Source organism: Pholcus phalangioides, unplaced genomic scaffold (assembly GCF_987345545.1).
Source record: "Pholcus phalangioides strain wild (caught in Gottingen) unplaced genomic scaffold, Ppha-v1.0 ptg000005l_1, whole genome shotgun sequence".
Lineage (NCBI taxonomy): Eukaryota > Metazoa > Arthropoda > Arachnida > Araneae > Pholcidae > Pholcus > Pholcus phalangioides.
The window spans coordinates 7030021-7044652 of record NW_028301598.1 but is presented as its reverse complement, the minus strand read 5'-3'; the positions used below and the strand labels follow the sequence as shown (position 1 = coordinate 7044652).

Below are 14632 nucleotides of genomic sequence, written 5' to 3'. Positions count from 1 at the left end.
TTACATATTTCAAACCAACACAGTGAGAGAGAGAATGGCTGAAGTACTTTAAATATTCAACTATATGCATGAAACATACAAGAAAAGTCTTATTTGACATGCTTAAAAATTTAAATAAGTTAAAGCTAATAGCTTTGACATTGTTTTTATATGAGTATTAATCAGTAATATAAAAGAAATTCATTACATAACTATACATTTAGAAATTGTTTTCTTTTTTCAAATTTTACAAAAATGTGAGTGTTCTACACTGTTGAAATAAATTAAGAGAATTTTCATATTTTATCGAATTTCATGAAAAGAACTGAACTGAATGTAAAACCACTGCTTCTAGACAAAAATGCAAATCTTGTACGTCAAATACGCAAGCGTACACGTGTGTGTAGCCAGTAGAGAAACAGGCTTTATAAGCGCGCGTAACTTAAGACGCATTTCGTTCGCTAGCACACCTCGGCGAATTTCTTGGTGTTATTTTGCAGCAATCGTTAATTTCAAATTGTAACAGTAAAAATGAGTAACCACCAACGTTTAGATGATGGAATGAGGTGGCGAATTGTGGGGAGGCTAGAAGCAGGCCAATCTCAAGTCCAGATTTGTAGAGAGTTCAATTTAACTCCCAGCATCGTGTGTAACTTATGGAAACAGTTCCACGATACCGGATCCATTGAGAGAAAGCCTGGGCAAGGTTGTCCAAGAGCCACGATGGCCAGAGAAGATCGCCATTTGTCGATTATAGTGAGGCATAACAGGAGTGCTACAGCTTCTCAGCTCTCTCGTGACTTGTATGCAGCCACAGGAACCCGTGTATCAAGGGTGACTGTTTCCGAAAGATTTCATGAGAGAGGGTTGTTTGCAAGAAGACCTGCTGTTTGCGTCCCGCTCACTTCTACGGACAGGAGAATCCGTTTATCATGGTGCAGAGAGCATAGAGATTGGAGTATGGATTAATGGGCGACCGTTCTCTTCACTGATGAGTCCCGGTTCAGCCTAAGCACAGATTCTCGCCGTACGTTCATATGGAGAGAACCAGGGACCCACTACCTACCCTCCAATGTCCGCGAAATCGACCATTATGACGGAGGAGGTTTAATGGTCTAGGCAGGCATCATGTTGGATGGCCGCACACTTCTCCATGTCTTTGAGAGGCACTGTGACTGGTGTGAGGTATAGTGATGAGGTCTTGGAGCCCTATGTTCGCCTTTTCAGGGTGCAGTTGGCCCTGAGTTCATTTTAATGGACGATAATGCGAGGCCACATACAAAATACAAATACAACGTCACAACAGGCGAATTGCCCAACGAGGTGGCTGACTTAAGAACATCATGGATCCCCGAGCCATTTTTTGGAGGCCCTACCTACTACTGCTACACCACACATGCACCCCCCCCCCCTGCGGAACTCCCAATGAATCGGTACATGCAGAAATGTGCGTGTACGTGTAGTGAAACCTGATGTGAAGTTTTTTTGTTTCTCTGTAATGCTTGTTATGTGTAGTGCTGCCATCTGCCACCAGTTTTTCTAACTATGAGTGAAGTGTTATGATTGAATGATTTATCGTTGTAGGACTGTTGCTCTCTGTGGCGAGACTTTTTAACGGGGAGATCGGCTCGCATTTGCGCCTTGAAGTTGGGAACCACAGAAAACCAACTTCAGCCGACCACCACTGTGGGGTTCGAACCCGGATCCTCGCATCGCGAGTCCGTCACTATAACCACTCTACCACCACAGCGACATAGAGCTCTTCTGCTCGACGATTTTCTAGAGAGTGAGGATATTCGCCAGATGGATTGGCCAGCCAGATCTCCAAACCTTAACCCTATAGAGCATAGGGACGCTCTGGGGAGGGCAATTGCAACTCGCAACCCCCCTCCGGGAACCATCCAGGGATTGAAAACAGCGGTGCTGAACGAGTGGGACCATTTGCCACAGGAAATGATAAACTGCCTTATTTCAAGTATGAAATCATGCTGCGAGACCTGTATATCTGTAAGAGAAGAGGGGACCATACCACCTATCAACCCATCTATTAACTCATTTTTTTGTTTATTCTGCAACTGTTGTTTCATACCTTCCGACTCCAACGAGTGTTACGCACGATCATGCGTGTGTATAACAATTAATGAATAGTTATTTGTTTTGTATTGTATCAATGTATGTTCATATCAAATTTCATTAAAATCGGTATAGTAGTTCTAGAGATAATCGACCAAGTCTGCAAATTCTCTTAATTTCTTACACCAGTGTAGTTAAAACACTGTTGCATAGACAAAATTATGGATAAGTCTGTTATATAAAGACCCTATATACAAACTACATAGTTATACTTTAGTTATAGGTGTATTTTGGCAAGCAAAGCAAATCGGCAGAATCTTAATTATTTTGTATAGGAGATGTTTGATTTGAAACTGATTTTCATGGCAAAAGAGCAACTTTTAGTAAGAAAGTCCATCTCTTTCTATAACTTTACTTTATAACTCTCACGGATATGTTGGGATTCAATTAGACCAAGATGGTATTTAAAATGTATTAAGACTAAATTTTGGCTATGTTTTCATAGTATAGTTACAAAAAGCTGTTGTGTCAGCTTCAGAAAATGAACCAATTGATATAAATTCTATATAAAAAAAAATTGGATTTATTAAAAACTTTCACAAAATTTCAATTTTTAAGGTCTTGTTTATTCTGTGAATCTAAAGAATGAAAATAAAAATTGTGAAAAAAAAAGTGTAAAGTTTCCATAATTACATACCAAAAGCTTTAACAACATTGGACAATGCTCCAGCAGCCCCCTGCCTGACAGATGGTATAGGATCTTTGAGGTTTTCGAAGAACAAAGGGTATAGTAAGGACATCACTCCTCTTGGAAAAAAAGACAAAATACGTGTCTAATGAGTAGTTTGCAAAATCAAACAAAATACAATAGAGCCTCCATTAACTAAGTGTCTATCAACAACAAGGCCTTTATTAGCCAAGGAATTTGCTGGACCAAAGTAGCCTATATAAAGTCACATAACCCCTTTACTGGTAATGTATAACCAACAAGAAAATGTCATGACATGCATTCATTTTTGCCATAGTTTCTGATTAATTGGTGTATTTTAAGTCCATCCTTCCTGGACCAATCAAATGAAGATGTCTAGTTCCCGTTACAAACAAAAGAGGGTTGTCAATTTGATAAAAATAGCAGCCATTAAAAGATTTGAAAAAATGGCAAACTTATTCTATATAACTTTTTATTTCATACATCATGTAATTTGTACAATCATTTCAAAGAATCAAATATGTCATATATTCTTTTTTCATTAATCTCCATAAATCTGTATATAGATTTGAAGAAAAATAGAAATGACATTAACTGTTCTTTTTCATATTAGCATTGTAGAAAATTCATAAAAATGATAATTTTTAATTAATAAATGGTGAATTTAGGTTCAATCAAGGTTGATCTTAAAATATCAGTATCAATTATTGTAATTTTTACCTACAATGGAAAAAAAATTATGTTGAATCATCCACTTACCGAGATTCATCTGGGTAACATAACACAAAGTTTCCACAGGCCAGACAAGCAGCTAAGTAGGAAGAAAAGTAGATATAATTTTGTTAGAAATATACAAAATCCAAACACAATGTAACAGTAATAAAACAATAAAAAGACATTGATAAAAATAGTCAAAGCTTAATTTGACTGCTTTCAGTAATTTTAAGACAATGAGCATAAAACACAGCAACACTACCTGAGATATTATTACAGTGAAATTTCCCAATGACCACCACTAACAGGACCGAGCAAATGGAGCAGTTACTGGGAGGTTACCTTTGTTAAGAGGTTCAATATTTCTGAAACTGCTTGTAAAATTATAACAACCCATGCTATAATTAATTAGAAAAACTGTTTTTGTAGCGCAAGACATTTATTTTGTATTGAAAATATATGAAAATTTCATGAAGAAATTTATGATCTTTTATTGTTAATTTAACTCAAAAATTTAATGAAGAAAAATATGTACAGCTGTGCTGCAATCCTTACATTCTGGGACATGCATTCTCCATATCAGATTCATCCTCTGATGCAACCAGTTATTTTTTATTGTTATCTAAGGCAATCTTTTTAATTAGTGCTTATCTGACTCTTTGGTCTATGCCATAGCCACTTGCCAAATTCTAACCCTAATTTCTGCATTGTTCTTTCTGAAACACGTCTAGCACAACCATTAGCATCTACTTGGGGAACCCTGTGGACCACATTTTGAAAACCCACTGATATAGGAAAGTACCCATAGTTATTTTTGTGTTCAAATGGCTCAAAGAAGTAAAAACTCCTTCAAAGCAAATCTTTAGGGTTAATTTTCTTATGTGATAATGCTGATAATGCATTGTTTTTCTTTAATTTTATTTTCCAAAAGTGGGCATTACTTGGCAATCATAGTTTGAAGCAGGGCCGGTCTTAGACCAAGTGGCACCCGGTGCAAAAGCATTAGTCAGCGCCCCCACCCCAGGCACAAATCGTGTCGGAGGAGGAAATTTTTGCTAGTCATTACTTGTCCCGTAAAATACGGGACAGATTTATTCTACCATATTATAAGACTCTTGGTGTGGTGATCGTCCTCATCATCCCCACGTCTTGGTTGGATATTAAGAGACGAAGAAGTCGGGAAAAACTTTCTTCCTAGAATGGGATTACTGCCATTCAACTTGTAAACAAGGATAAAACCCAACTTGTTTGATTTAACTAACAGATTTAAAAACATTAAAAAAGCAAAACGTTACACATTTATGCAGGGAATGCATCACGAATGCATCATTTTTCCGTATGATTTCTTTCGTATTTATAGAACTCATGAACTTCATTTGAAATTATCCCTTTCAGACCCAGTACTAAAAAACGGAAGGGGCAGGTAAACACCAGCTAAAGCACCGGGACCTGCAGCTTGGGCAGGCCCCCCCCCCTAATTATTCTGAGCAACTTGGGTCCCGAGCGGAATGGGGGGGGGGAGGGAACTAGTAAATCCTTCTTTTTCTGAGCATAACTATTTCAAGGAGACTCCAAGAAAAGAGTGCTCCCGAGAAAGCACGCTACGGCCCTGGAGAAGGGGCAGAGCTGTCTTAAGAGCATCATGGGCCCCCGGGCAAACTGGTTTTTCTGAGGCCCTACCTAGTAAATTCTAGGAAATTTTAACTAGATCTCATTTTTGTGAGGCCCTCTTCTCTTGAGGCTTCCAGGCCGTGCCCGGGTGGGCTCATGCGTTAAGACGGCACTGGGAAGGGGTTGTTTTTTCTCTCTAGATTTTTTTTTTAACCTCGGGGACTTCGGCTTAAATTTCAACGATAATTCATTCTTGAAGTTTGGACTAAACATCCCTGAGGTTAAAAAAAGAATATCTCAAGCGAAAAGAAGCAACCGCAAGTTTGTGCATACAGGGTGCTATAAAAGGATTATGCATAATCGCCGGTAAAAGTGATAAATGTTGCAAAATTTATCGAACTTACTGAGACGATTGGCGATTATGCATTACCGATATACTTTACCGATTCAACGCATTTACCGTAACATACATAGATACTGTCTAGGAGCCTCATAGGAGGCTTTACCGTTACTCACAGGGTATCTGGAACAACATCTATGAAACTCCGAAAAGATGTTCAGTTGTGCATATGTACGGTTAGTTAAAATTTTTCATACACACATATGTTGCACTCACGGGCAGCTCGAGACAAAATCTCTACCCGAGTGGGGCCAATTTTTGGGCTCCCTGACCTCCCCAATTAAAAAAAAAAAATGTTTGTTTCTTTCGCTTTGTTTTGAGATTCGTTATAAAAAACAGCGATATTTTATGCCATAACATATGTCGAATTTCTTTTGGCCTTTTACCTTGGATTTGGCGCTCCTAAAGCGGGCAGAAATAATTTTCCTATTTTTTGCTCTTTTACCTCGAACTTAACGGCCCTCCTATAGAGAGGGCACAAATGAGTTTTCCTAAATATATTTTTTTTGCGTTTCCACTTCGGATATAATGACCCTCCTAAAGCGAGCAGAAATAATTTTCTGTAATTTTTTTCACCCATTTACGTCGGATTTGGCACTCCTACTAGAGGGGGCAGAAATCATTTCCCCTAACTTTTTTTCGACCTGTCTACCTCAGAATTGGCGCCCCTCCCTACTTCGGGCACTAATAATTTTTTCAAATTTTTCTTTGCCCTTTCACTTTGGATTTGACGCCCTTTTAGAGCAAACCCAGTGCCGCTCAGCTGCCCCTGGTTGAAGTAAAATAGGAAAGTCTGACGAGTCGGGAGACTGGCCAGTGATCGGGCTTTTCTAAAAATAACCGTACTATTATATACACTCAAACCCTTTTGGTTTCTTTTTTTTTGAAAAAAAAAAAAAAATCTCATCTCGGGCATTTTTCATGTATATTTTATAGATACTTTTTTATAAATACGTATCTTAAAGATATTTTTCTAGTAATGTATATTTAACGCGTTTCGCGCCCCTTCTCATTTGGCGCCAGGTGCAGTTGCACCGGTCGCACTGCCCTAAGACCGCCCCTGGTCTGAAGTTAACCTTAATGTTAATGCAAACCACGTTCTGTTCCAAGAAAATGTGGCTGTTTTTCAGAAGTGCTATTATGGGAGATTTTACTGAAATTGATGCTCATTACATATAACATTCACCAACAACAAGAAAAAAAAATTAGCGTGCAGTAGGTTGTAAAGTGCAATATTAAGCAGAGTTTTAGCAGGTTAGCAAGTGTACATCTCTTATAGAAAGTTACAACATGAACTTGACTTTCAAACATATTCTTTTAAAAAACAGCTTAAAAGTAGGAGCTAGGTGAGTCGTGATAAAATTCAAGATTTTTAAGCACATCATGATGTCTTTACACAGAGAATTATGTTTTTGCTTATTTCAATCTGTTCACTATTATGCTGCTTAGTAATTTTATCAATACATCTGAATCTGCATAAGGAACAAACACATTAAACTAGAGCAGGAGCACCATGACATCTACCACACTTTTTTTTTTTGCACCAGTAACACAAAAATTGCTGTTACATTTAACATAAAGTAGTGATTTTTTATAATAAATTTGGACATTCGTGGCTACCACCCTAGCAGAAATTACACATGCACTTCCAGATACATAATTTACCGCTGTGGTGGTCGAGTGGTTATAGTAACGGACTCGCGATGCGAGGATCCGGGTTCGAACCCCACAGTGGTGGTCGGCTGAAGTTGGTTTTCTGTGGTTCCCAACTTCAAGGCGCAAATGCGAGCCGATCTCCCCGTTAAAAAGTCTCGCCACAGAGAGCAACAGTCCTACAACGATAAATCATTCAATCATAACACTTCACTCATAGTTAGAAAACTAGTGGCAGATGGCAGCACTACACATAACAAGCATTACATAGAAACAACAAAAACTTCACGTCAGGTTTCACTACACGTACACGCACATTCCGTCCCGCATGTACCGATTCGTTGGGGGGTTCCGCGGGGCGGGGTGTGGACGGGGTGCACGTGTAGTGTCGTAGTAGTAGGTAGGGCTTCCAAGAAAATGGCTCGGGGATCCACGATGTTCTTAAGTCAGCCACCTCGTTGGGCAATTTGCCTGTTGTGGCGTTGTATTTGTATTTGTATTTGTATAAACATCAAGTGCCAACAAGATAAAGCTTTTGGATATTTAGCCTAAATGCCCTTAACAGAAAAAATTATAAATCATTCTGGCCATAATTACTACTACGTAACCACACATGCATCTCATGAATATTCCCCTGGGGAATTTCTAACAAATTGGTACATGCTGGAACATGTATTCTGAGTGTATGAGTGGCCCTAACATTATGTAAGATGCCAAAGTTATGCATATTTCCTGTTCAAGTGGTGTGGCCACTGTCTTCCACATTTTGAAGTGAATGAGATAAATAAGCTTCTTTATATGTACCTTGATGAAAGTATGTAGAGAGCTTTGTGTCATTCATGGTTTCAGAAATAGAAATCACAGACATACTTTTAACATTGACGGAAAAAAGTTTGTTTACAATAATGCTTGTGAACATTACATATTTCAAACAGCAACACAGTGAATAGCAGAACTACTTTGTGAGAAAATATTCACCTAATATGCATGAAACATACAACAAAAGTCTTATTTGACATGCTTAAAAATTTAAATAAGCTAAAGCTAACAGCCTTGTCATGGTTTTTATTAGAGATGGGACAAATATTCAGTTGCTATTCAGTATTTAGCCCTTTTGTCAAATATTTGGTTCCGCCAAATAATGCTTACATATTTGGCCAAATATCTGTGTAAATGTAAGCACAAAAAAGTAATTAAAGAAATTATAATATGACATGAATGTCGCTCTTCACTTGTTAATACAAGATATACGGAAGACTGGATGTTGTGAAGATATTTATTATTTGAGATGTTGATTTTTTTATTTCTTTTTTAAGGAAGGAAAAACTCATCTCTGCCTCTACCGGGAGTCGAACCCGGGTCCCTCGAATGCCGGAAATTATATTAATTGGAATTTTTTACATAAATTAAAAATTTACTGATTATATTTTAGTTTTTGGTGTATATTCATTTCTGTGAAAGAGGTTATCTCAGGAAAGAATTTCTAGGATAAGGAAAACATGAAACTGAAAATGGATGTGGAAGGGAGCATGAATTATAGAAGTTCACTAACTTAAGGATGTACCTAGACAAGAAATGTATCGAGCTACTGAGAGGGGGCAAAGAACATCAAGAGAGAAAAAATAAGTTGTACATTTTAAGGTGCATTAACATTTAAAAGTAACTAATGGTTGACATTTTCTTAATTAGATGTAAAATTGTAACAAGTGTTGAAAAAAAATTCATTCTGTAAGTACAGTGATACTTTGGCTAATGAATGCCTCAGCTTATGAATTTTTCAGCTAATGAAAATTTTTCATGATTTTTCTGCCTCGGCTAATGAATATGGATTCAGCCAACAAACACTTTTGATGAAAATGCATAGAAAATACATAGAAATAGAAAATGCATTAAAAAAGGTAACCTACATTTTCAGAGCATGAATTTTTTCAGTGCAAGACTTTTAACATTGAATTGAACAGTCTGGACATTCTAAGAGCTTATTTTTTCCATCTGTATGTATCATACACAGAAACGAGCTGACCAAATCACAAATATATGGGGGAATTATACGAAAGACTAGGTTGTGTCAACACCAGCTTTAGAAAATTTTCTAAAGCTGGTGTCGGTTGTGCGTGTGAGTACATTTGAGTAAAATAAAAAGATCTCCAGTACCTTTATCTTCTTGTAAATTCTCATTTATCCAATTTTAAAGCTGTTCATTTTAGCTTTTGGTCAGTTTTACCAGGGTTGTTCGGTTTAAACCATATTGGTTTTAACCAAGTGGTTTTTTTCAAAAAATCGCATAAAAGTGGCATAAATATAATATTTTTCCCTTGCAAAATATCATATTGATTCATTATTAGCCAAACTTTTTCATTCTTACCACATTTCTAGTCTTTGGGAACATTCTGATGGTATATCTTTAAGTAGTATAAGTGGTTTTTTTTTCTAAAAATTTCATAAAAATGGTCTGAATATATATATTTTTCCATGTAATGTACCTTAAAGTTATATATTGTACCAAAATTTCTCATTACTACATTTTCTAATTTTGGGTTGCATTCTAATGCTCTATCTTTAGCAAATTCATAAATGAAGATCACATTATGAATTTAAATATGGCAGTGGTGTATTTTCTCATGGGCTTTTGTTTTTTATTTTCCTTCACAAAGAAGCAGAAACAATAGTGACTTCACCATCATGATAGAGATAGGTGGTCTTATAATCAATCTAATAAAGACACTATCTGCCCCTAAAGGACAAAGATACCAGTTCATTGCTTCAGCAGCGCAGTGGTAACATGCTGGTCTTTCATTATGAAGGCTGCCGTCAAAGTCCACAGGTTCGAATCTAGGCAAGAACACCAAAAACAAGTTCTTTACCTACCAAGCCTGGGGTGACCACTGATAGATGGCACCTTCTTTTCCCACCCAACTTCACTGATTGCAAATTGTCGTATGGTGATATATAACTGGAGTCAGTGTGCGTTAAAATATTTCATTGCTTCACAGACATTTTCATTTTCTTTAAATAACTAGCTGCACGTTTCGTACTGTACATCACCACCAGGCTTAATATTCTTTTTTTTTAATACTTTCACCTTTACCCCTAGCCCCAGTTAATCAAGTTTTTACTGTACAGTAGTAAATGAGTAATGAAAAAATAATCAGTTATTTACAGGGCATTTATAAATAAAATTCAATGCTATATAATAAGAACCACCGGTCAAAATGACTTGAAAATTTGCATCGATACTCCTGAAGTATTAGAATTTTGTTCTGATGGAAAAAGAAAAAAAATAATTATAAATGTACGAGTAGATGATGCGGTACTTGGCCAGTTGTATAATTTATTTTTCCACTTATCATATTCACACTTCAACTGCATCAGTGTGTACAGATAGCACAACTTTTATCAAAATTCACATTGCAAAACAGCTGCTGAAGAACCATTTCAACAACAGGATGACACAACATCTGGAACCACGTTCACCTGACCTTAATCCTTGTAACTTTTGACTTGGGGGAGGGGTACCTCAAAATGTCATGTACAGTGGTGGGATTGCAAATTTCGGAGAATTGAAAGCACATCCATATCTACATCGACATCATTACAATGGCATATTCTGAGCTGTTGTTAAACAAGCATTTTTGCGCTTCCACCTCATATCTAGAACATGGTGAACAACACATTTAACATTACTTGTGTAAGTTGTAGTTGTTCATTTAAGGATTTCATTTTTGTGATGTTTCCATGAATTATGAAATCGTGGGATTAAGTTATCGTTTTGCCCTGACTGGCAATATAGATTCTATTTCCTGCTAGTAAATTTCCCACAAGTTGGAAGAGTACAGCTTCATCTACTTTACATTTTTTAGTACTTTTCTTCCCCTTAGACAAAGAAAACTTTATCACAGGTTTTACAAAATAGCTTCCTAATTAAGCATATTGAAAGTAACTGGGAAAACATCTCTCTAACTTATTATATGGTTAATAATAACATATATTAATAATTTTCAAACACAAAATAATTCCCTGAGTTAAGCTATAAAGTAATTAAATTGCAAAAGTAAGTTTTTTGTTAAAATGTAAAAAATATTTATAGATCAATTTAATAAGGAAATAGTGTCGATTGCATTAATAAACATTTTATTTTACTTAATTATTAGAAGTTTTAATGATTATTCACAAATTTTATTGTTTTTAATGTAAATGCTATAAAAACCAAAAAAAAAAAAAAAAAAATGGTTTAAACCAAAAACCCCCAGTTTCTGGTTTTTTTTGAAAAAAAAATGGTTTTTTACCACAACTCTGGTTTTTACCCTTTTTATATTGCTCCTTGGTGTTTTAAAAAACTTATCTTTAAATTTAGGGCAGAAGCTCGAATGAATCATCTTCGTTAGCAGAGATATCACTGTAATATTAAAATACAATGTCATTGTTAAATTTGATTGTATCATGGTAACAAAAATCTATCCAGTTACCAGTTTTTTATTATTTATTTAAACAATAAATTGCATAATTAAAAATTCAATATCAATCATTTGAAATTACCAATAATTTTATTTTCAGTTAAAAATGGCAATTTTATTTGAAATTTTGATGAATTTTAAGGAAACTGATATTCAGTTGCCAAATATCCGGTATTCAGCCAAAACATTAGCAGAGTATTTAGGATTCTGCTAAATCATTATTTCTCCCATCCCTAGTTTTTATAAAAATACCAATCAGTAATATTAAAAAAATTCATTATATACAGTGATTCATCTCTTTTGTAGACACTGGAGGGAGAAAACAATTTTTACATAAGAGAGGGGCAACTGTTAATCAGGGTACTTTATTGTACAAGGGGAAATTATTATTTGGTCGTAAAAGAGGGGTGACCACATCTGAGGGTTGTCTGTTAAGAGGGTTTTACTGTATATAGAGAAATAGTTTTCATTTCCTTTCTTTTTTTCAATTTTACAAAAATGTGAGTGTTCCAGTTAAAATTTTGTTACATCCATATTTATTATAGGCATACTTTTATTTTCCATCACCTCAATGGACAATTTGCTAGTCACCATTTTTATAAATTGACACTTTAAATGACAAAATTGTGAATACATATATTGATTATTGACATGTACTTTATATCTACAAAATTACATAAATAATTAAAACTTTATACTCGAATAAGCTAGGTAGAATACATCAATATTTATTATAGGCATAATTTTATTTTTTGCCACCTCATTGGACAATTTGCTTGGTCACTATTTGTATAAATTGTAATACAACTTTAAATGACAAAATTGTGAATATATATATATTGATTATTAACATGTACTTTATATCTACAAAATTACATCAATAATTAAAACTTCATATTTATACTCAAAGTTCAGTTTTCTTAACACTATCGTTTGAAACATAACAAAATTTTGTGCAAGACCATTTCAACTGTGAAAAAAAATAGGATCATAAAAATAACCTGAAATAATTATTATGCAGCATACCATCTCTTACTGGCCAGCTTTCATCTTTGAAACATTCGAGCAAAGTCTCCAAAAGTTTTTCGACATGTGGTTTCACTACTTCTTGATCAATCTGGAAACAAGAAAAATAAAAGATGGAGCCTGTGTACATGAGAAAAAAATAGGCATTTGTTTCAATAATACAGTCAAACTTTGTTAATGAGTCGCTCTTGGGAGAGCAAAAATATGACTTAGTAAGCGGAGTGACTCGTTAAACGGAGTAAGCCATAGCTGTGCCAATTCCTGCCTGAGGACAACTGGGACTTCCAAAAAGTGACCCGTTAAGCGGAGTGCCGTGTTAACCGGATGATGCACTAATGAGGTTTGACTGTATTTATAAATATACATTTATGTTCCTTATATATGTTTTTTCCCCCAGCCTCCTTGTTGGTCAATTTGCTTTGCTGTAGGCTTAAATTTTGTATTTTTATATATTATTGTTGAACTTAAAGACTATAAATCTACAGTATCAAAAATCTTTATAACTCCAACATTTATCACCTTCAATGCAAGTTCAGCAATGCATGCACAGGCTGCTTCTCGTACAGCATGATTATTGGCCTTTGTCTGTTCTATGTAGTAATCCACCTAAAAGTAAAAAGAATCATAATTTTGATGTTATGCATATAGTCTCATCAAAATGAGCAGGGATTAACTGTATGAGTAAACATATTCCTTGCTACAAGAAAAAGAGATAAATTTTGGCTGTCTTAATTTCAGGCAAAAGGAGCTGATGAAGCTCAGCAAATCTTCATCAGCTTTTAAATTTTGCATTAGGCTTTTAAAATTATTCTTTTTACATTTCATACTAGGTGTAGCTTGCCTGCACAACTATTGTTGTAGAATATACCTTGGTATGTTGACAAGAAATTTGTATATAAGTCATTGGTATGACTCATGGTGAGATTTGATTAGTTAATTAACTTTTTGACTTATGATTTTTTTTTGTCTTATTTTAAATTTTTGCCTATTGTGTTGTTTGTTCAATTAAAAAAAGTATTTGGTGGTCTACTTACTGGTCACTGCACTCCTAAAAGTCATCTTAATGTTCAAAGAGTTAGTAATGATTCAACATGTAGAGGCTGTTTATATAAGGAAGAAACAGCAACTCACTTTTTTGTGAATGTCAAATATATTCTGCACATAGGTTTGAGCACTCGGGTCGTCATTTCATCGAATCCTGGGAGCTTCAAGACTTTCCTATTAGATCTTTGCTGAACTTTGTTTCAGCTAAATGTGTCTACAGAGGACTTATTTATTTTTTCTCTTGTATGGAGGGGGGGGGGGGACAGTAAAACAGACCTATGGTTGCACTGCTAGGTTTCATGGAACCACACCTACCATTTCTAATTCATTAATAATTAATCAAAGTATAAACATATCTCTTGCAATTTGCTACTAAAAATGCCAGGACAGTACTGCATAGTTCCTACCAGTGTTGAGATACCTTCCAATCCAGTGTTGTGTGCTTCAGCTTTACTGCTCAGATGTATGAACTTGAATATAGACTCATGTGACATATTTTTAGCGTATTCTGCAATATTTTTCACTTACTACTAATACAAATACAAATACAACGCCACAACAGGCAAAATGCCCAACGAGGTGGCTGATAAAAAGAAGCCCATAAAAATATGGATGTCATATATTTAAAAAAAAAAGCAACCCAATTAAAAATGCAATTAACAAAGAGTACAAAATACAACAAAGAGAGTTTAAACTACTATCACTAATTTAAACCACTTACCAGTGTTTGCCAATATGCATATAGATGTGTGATCACACATCAAAATTCAATTTCACTCCTCCAAATTTTTTTCAGGAGTGAAAATACTTCTTCAAACTTTAAGTATATTTTTAATGGAGTTATTTATGTTTTTCATTAAAAAAATACCCTTTCAAATTTTTGAGGGGAGTGAAATTACTCTTCAAATTTCTTTTTTCCATAAACACTAACACTTACATGTTCTAAGCATTGCTTTGGGGAACTTCTAA

The 14632-nt window shown here is 35.2% G+C and overlaps 1 protein-coding gene across 2 annotated transcripts in view; it reads right to left on the bottom strand.

Annotated features, from left to right (window-relative positions):
• Positions 1-14632, bottom strand: part of LOC149085812 (uncharacterized) — a 50031-nt gene that overhangs the window by 21328 nt on the left and 14071 nt on the right. For both annotated transcript variants that reach the window (XM_089232239.1, XM_089232238.1), the window contains exons 8-11: positions 13139-13225; positions 12620-12710; positions 3521-3572; positions 2750-2859 (exon numbers count right to left, since the gene is read on the bottom strand). In XM_089232239.1, the coding sequence (XP_089088365.1) occupies positions 2750-2859; positions 3521-3572; positions 12620-12710; positions 13139-13225 (340 nt within the window). The remainder of the gene's footprint in view (positions 1-2749; positions 2860-3520; positions 3573-12619; positions 12711-13138; positions 13226-14632) is intronic.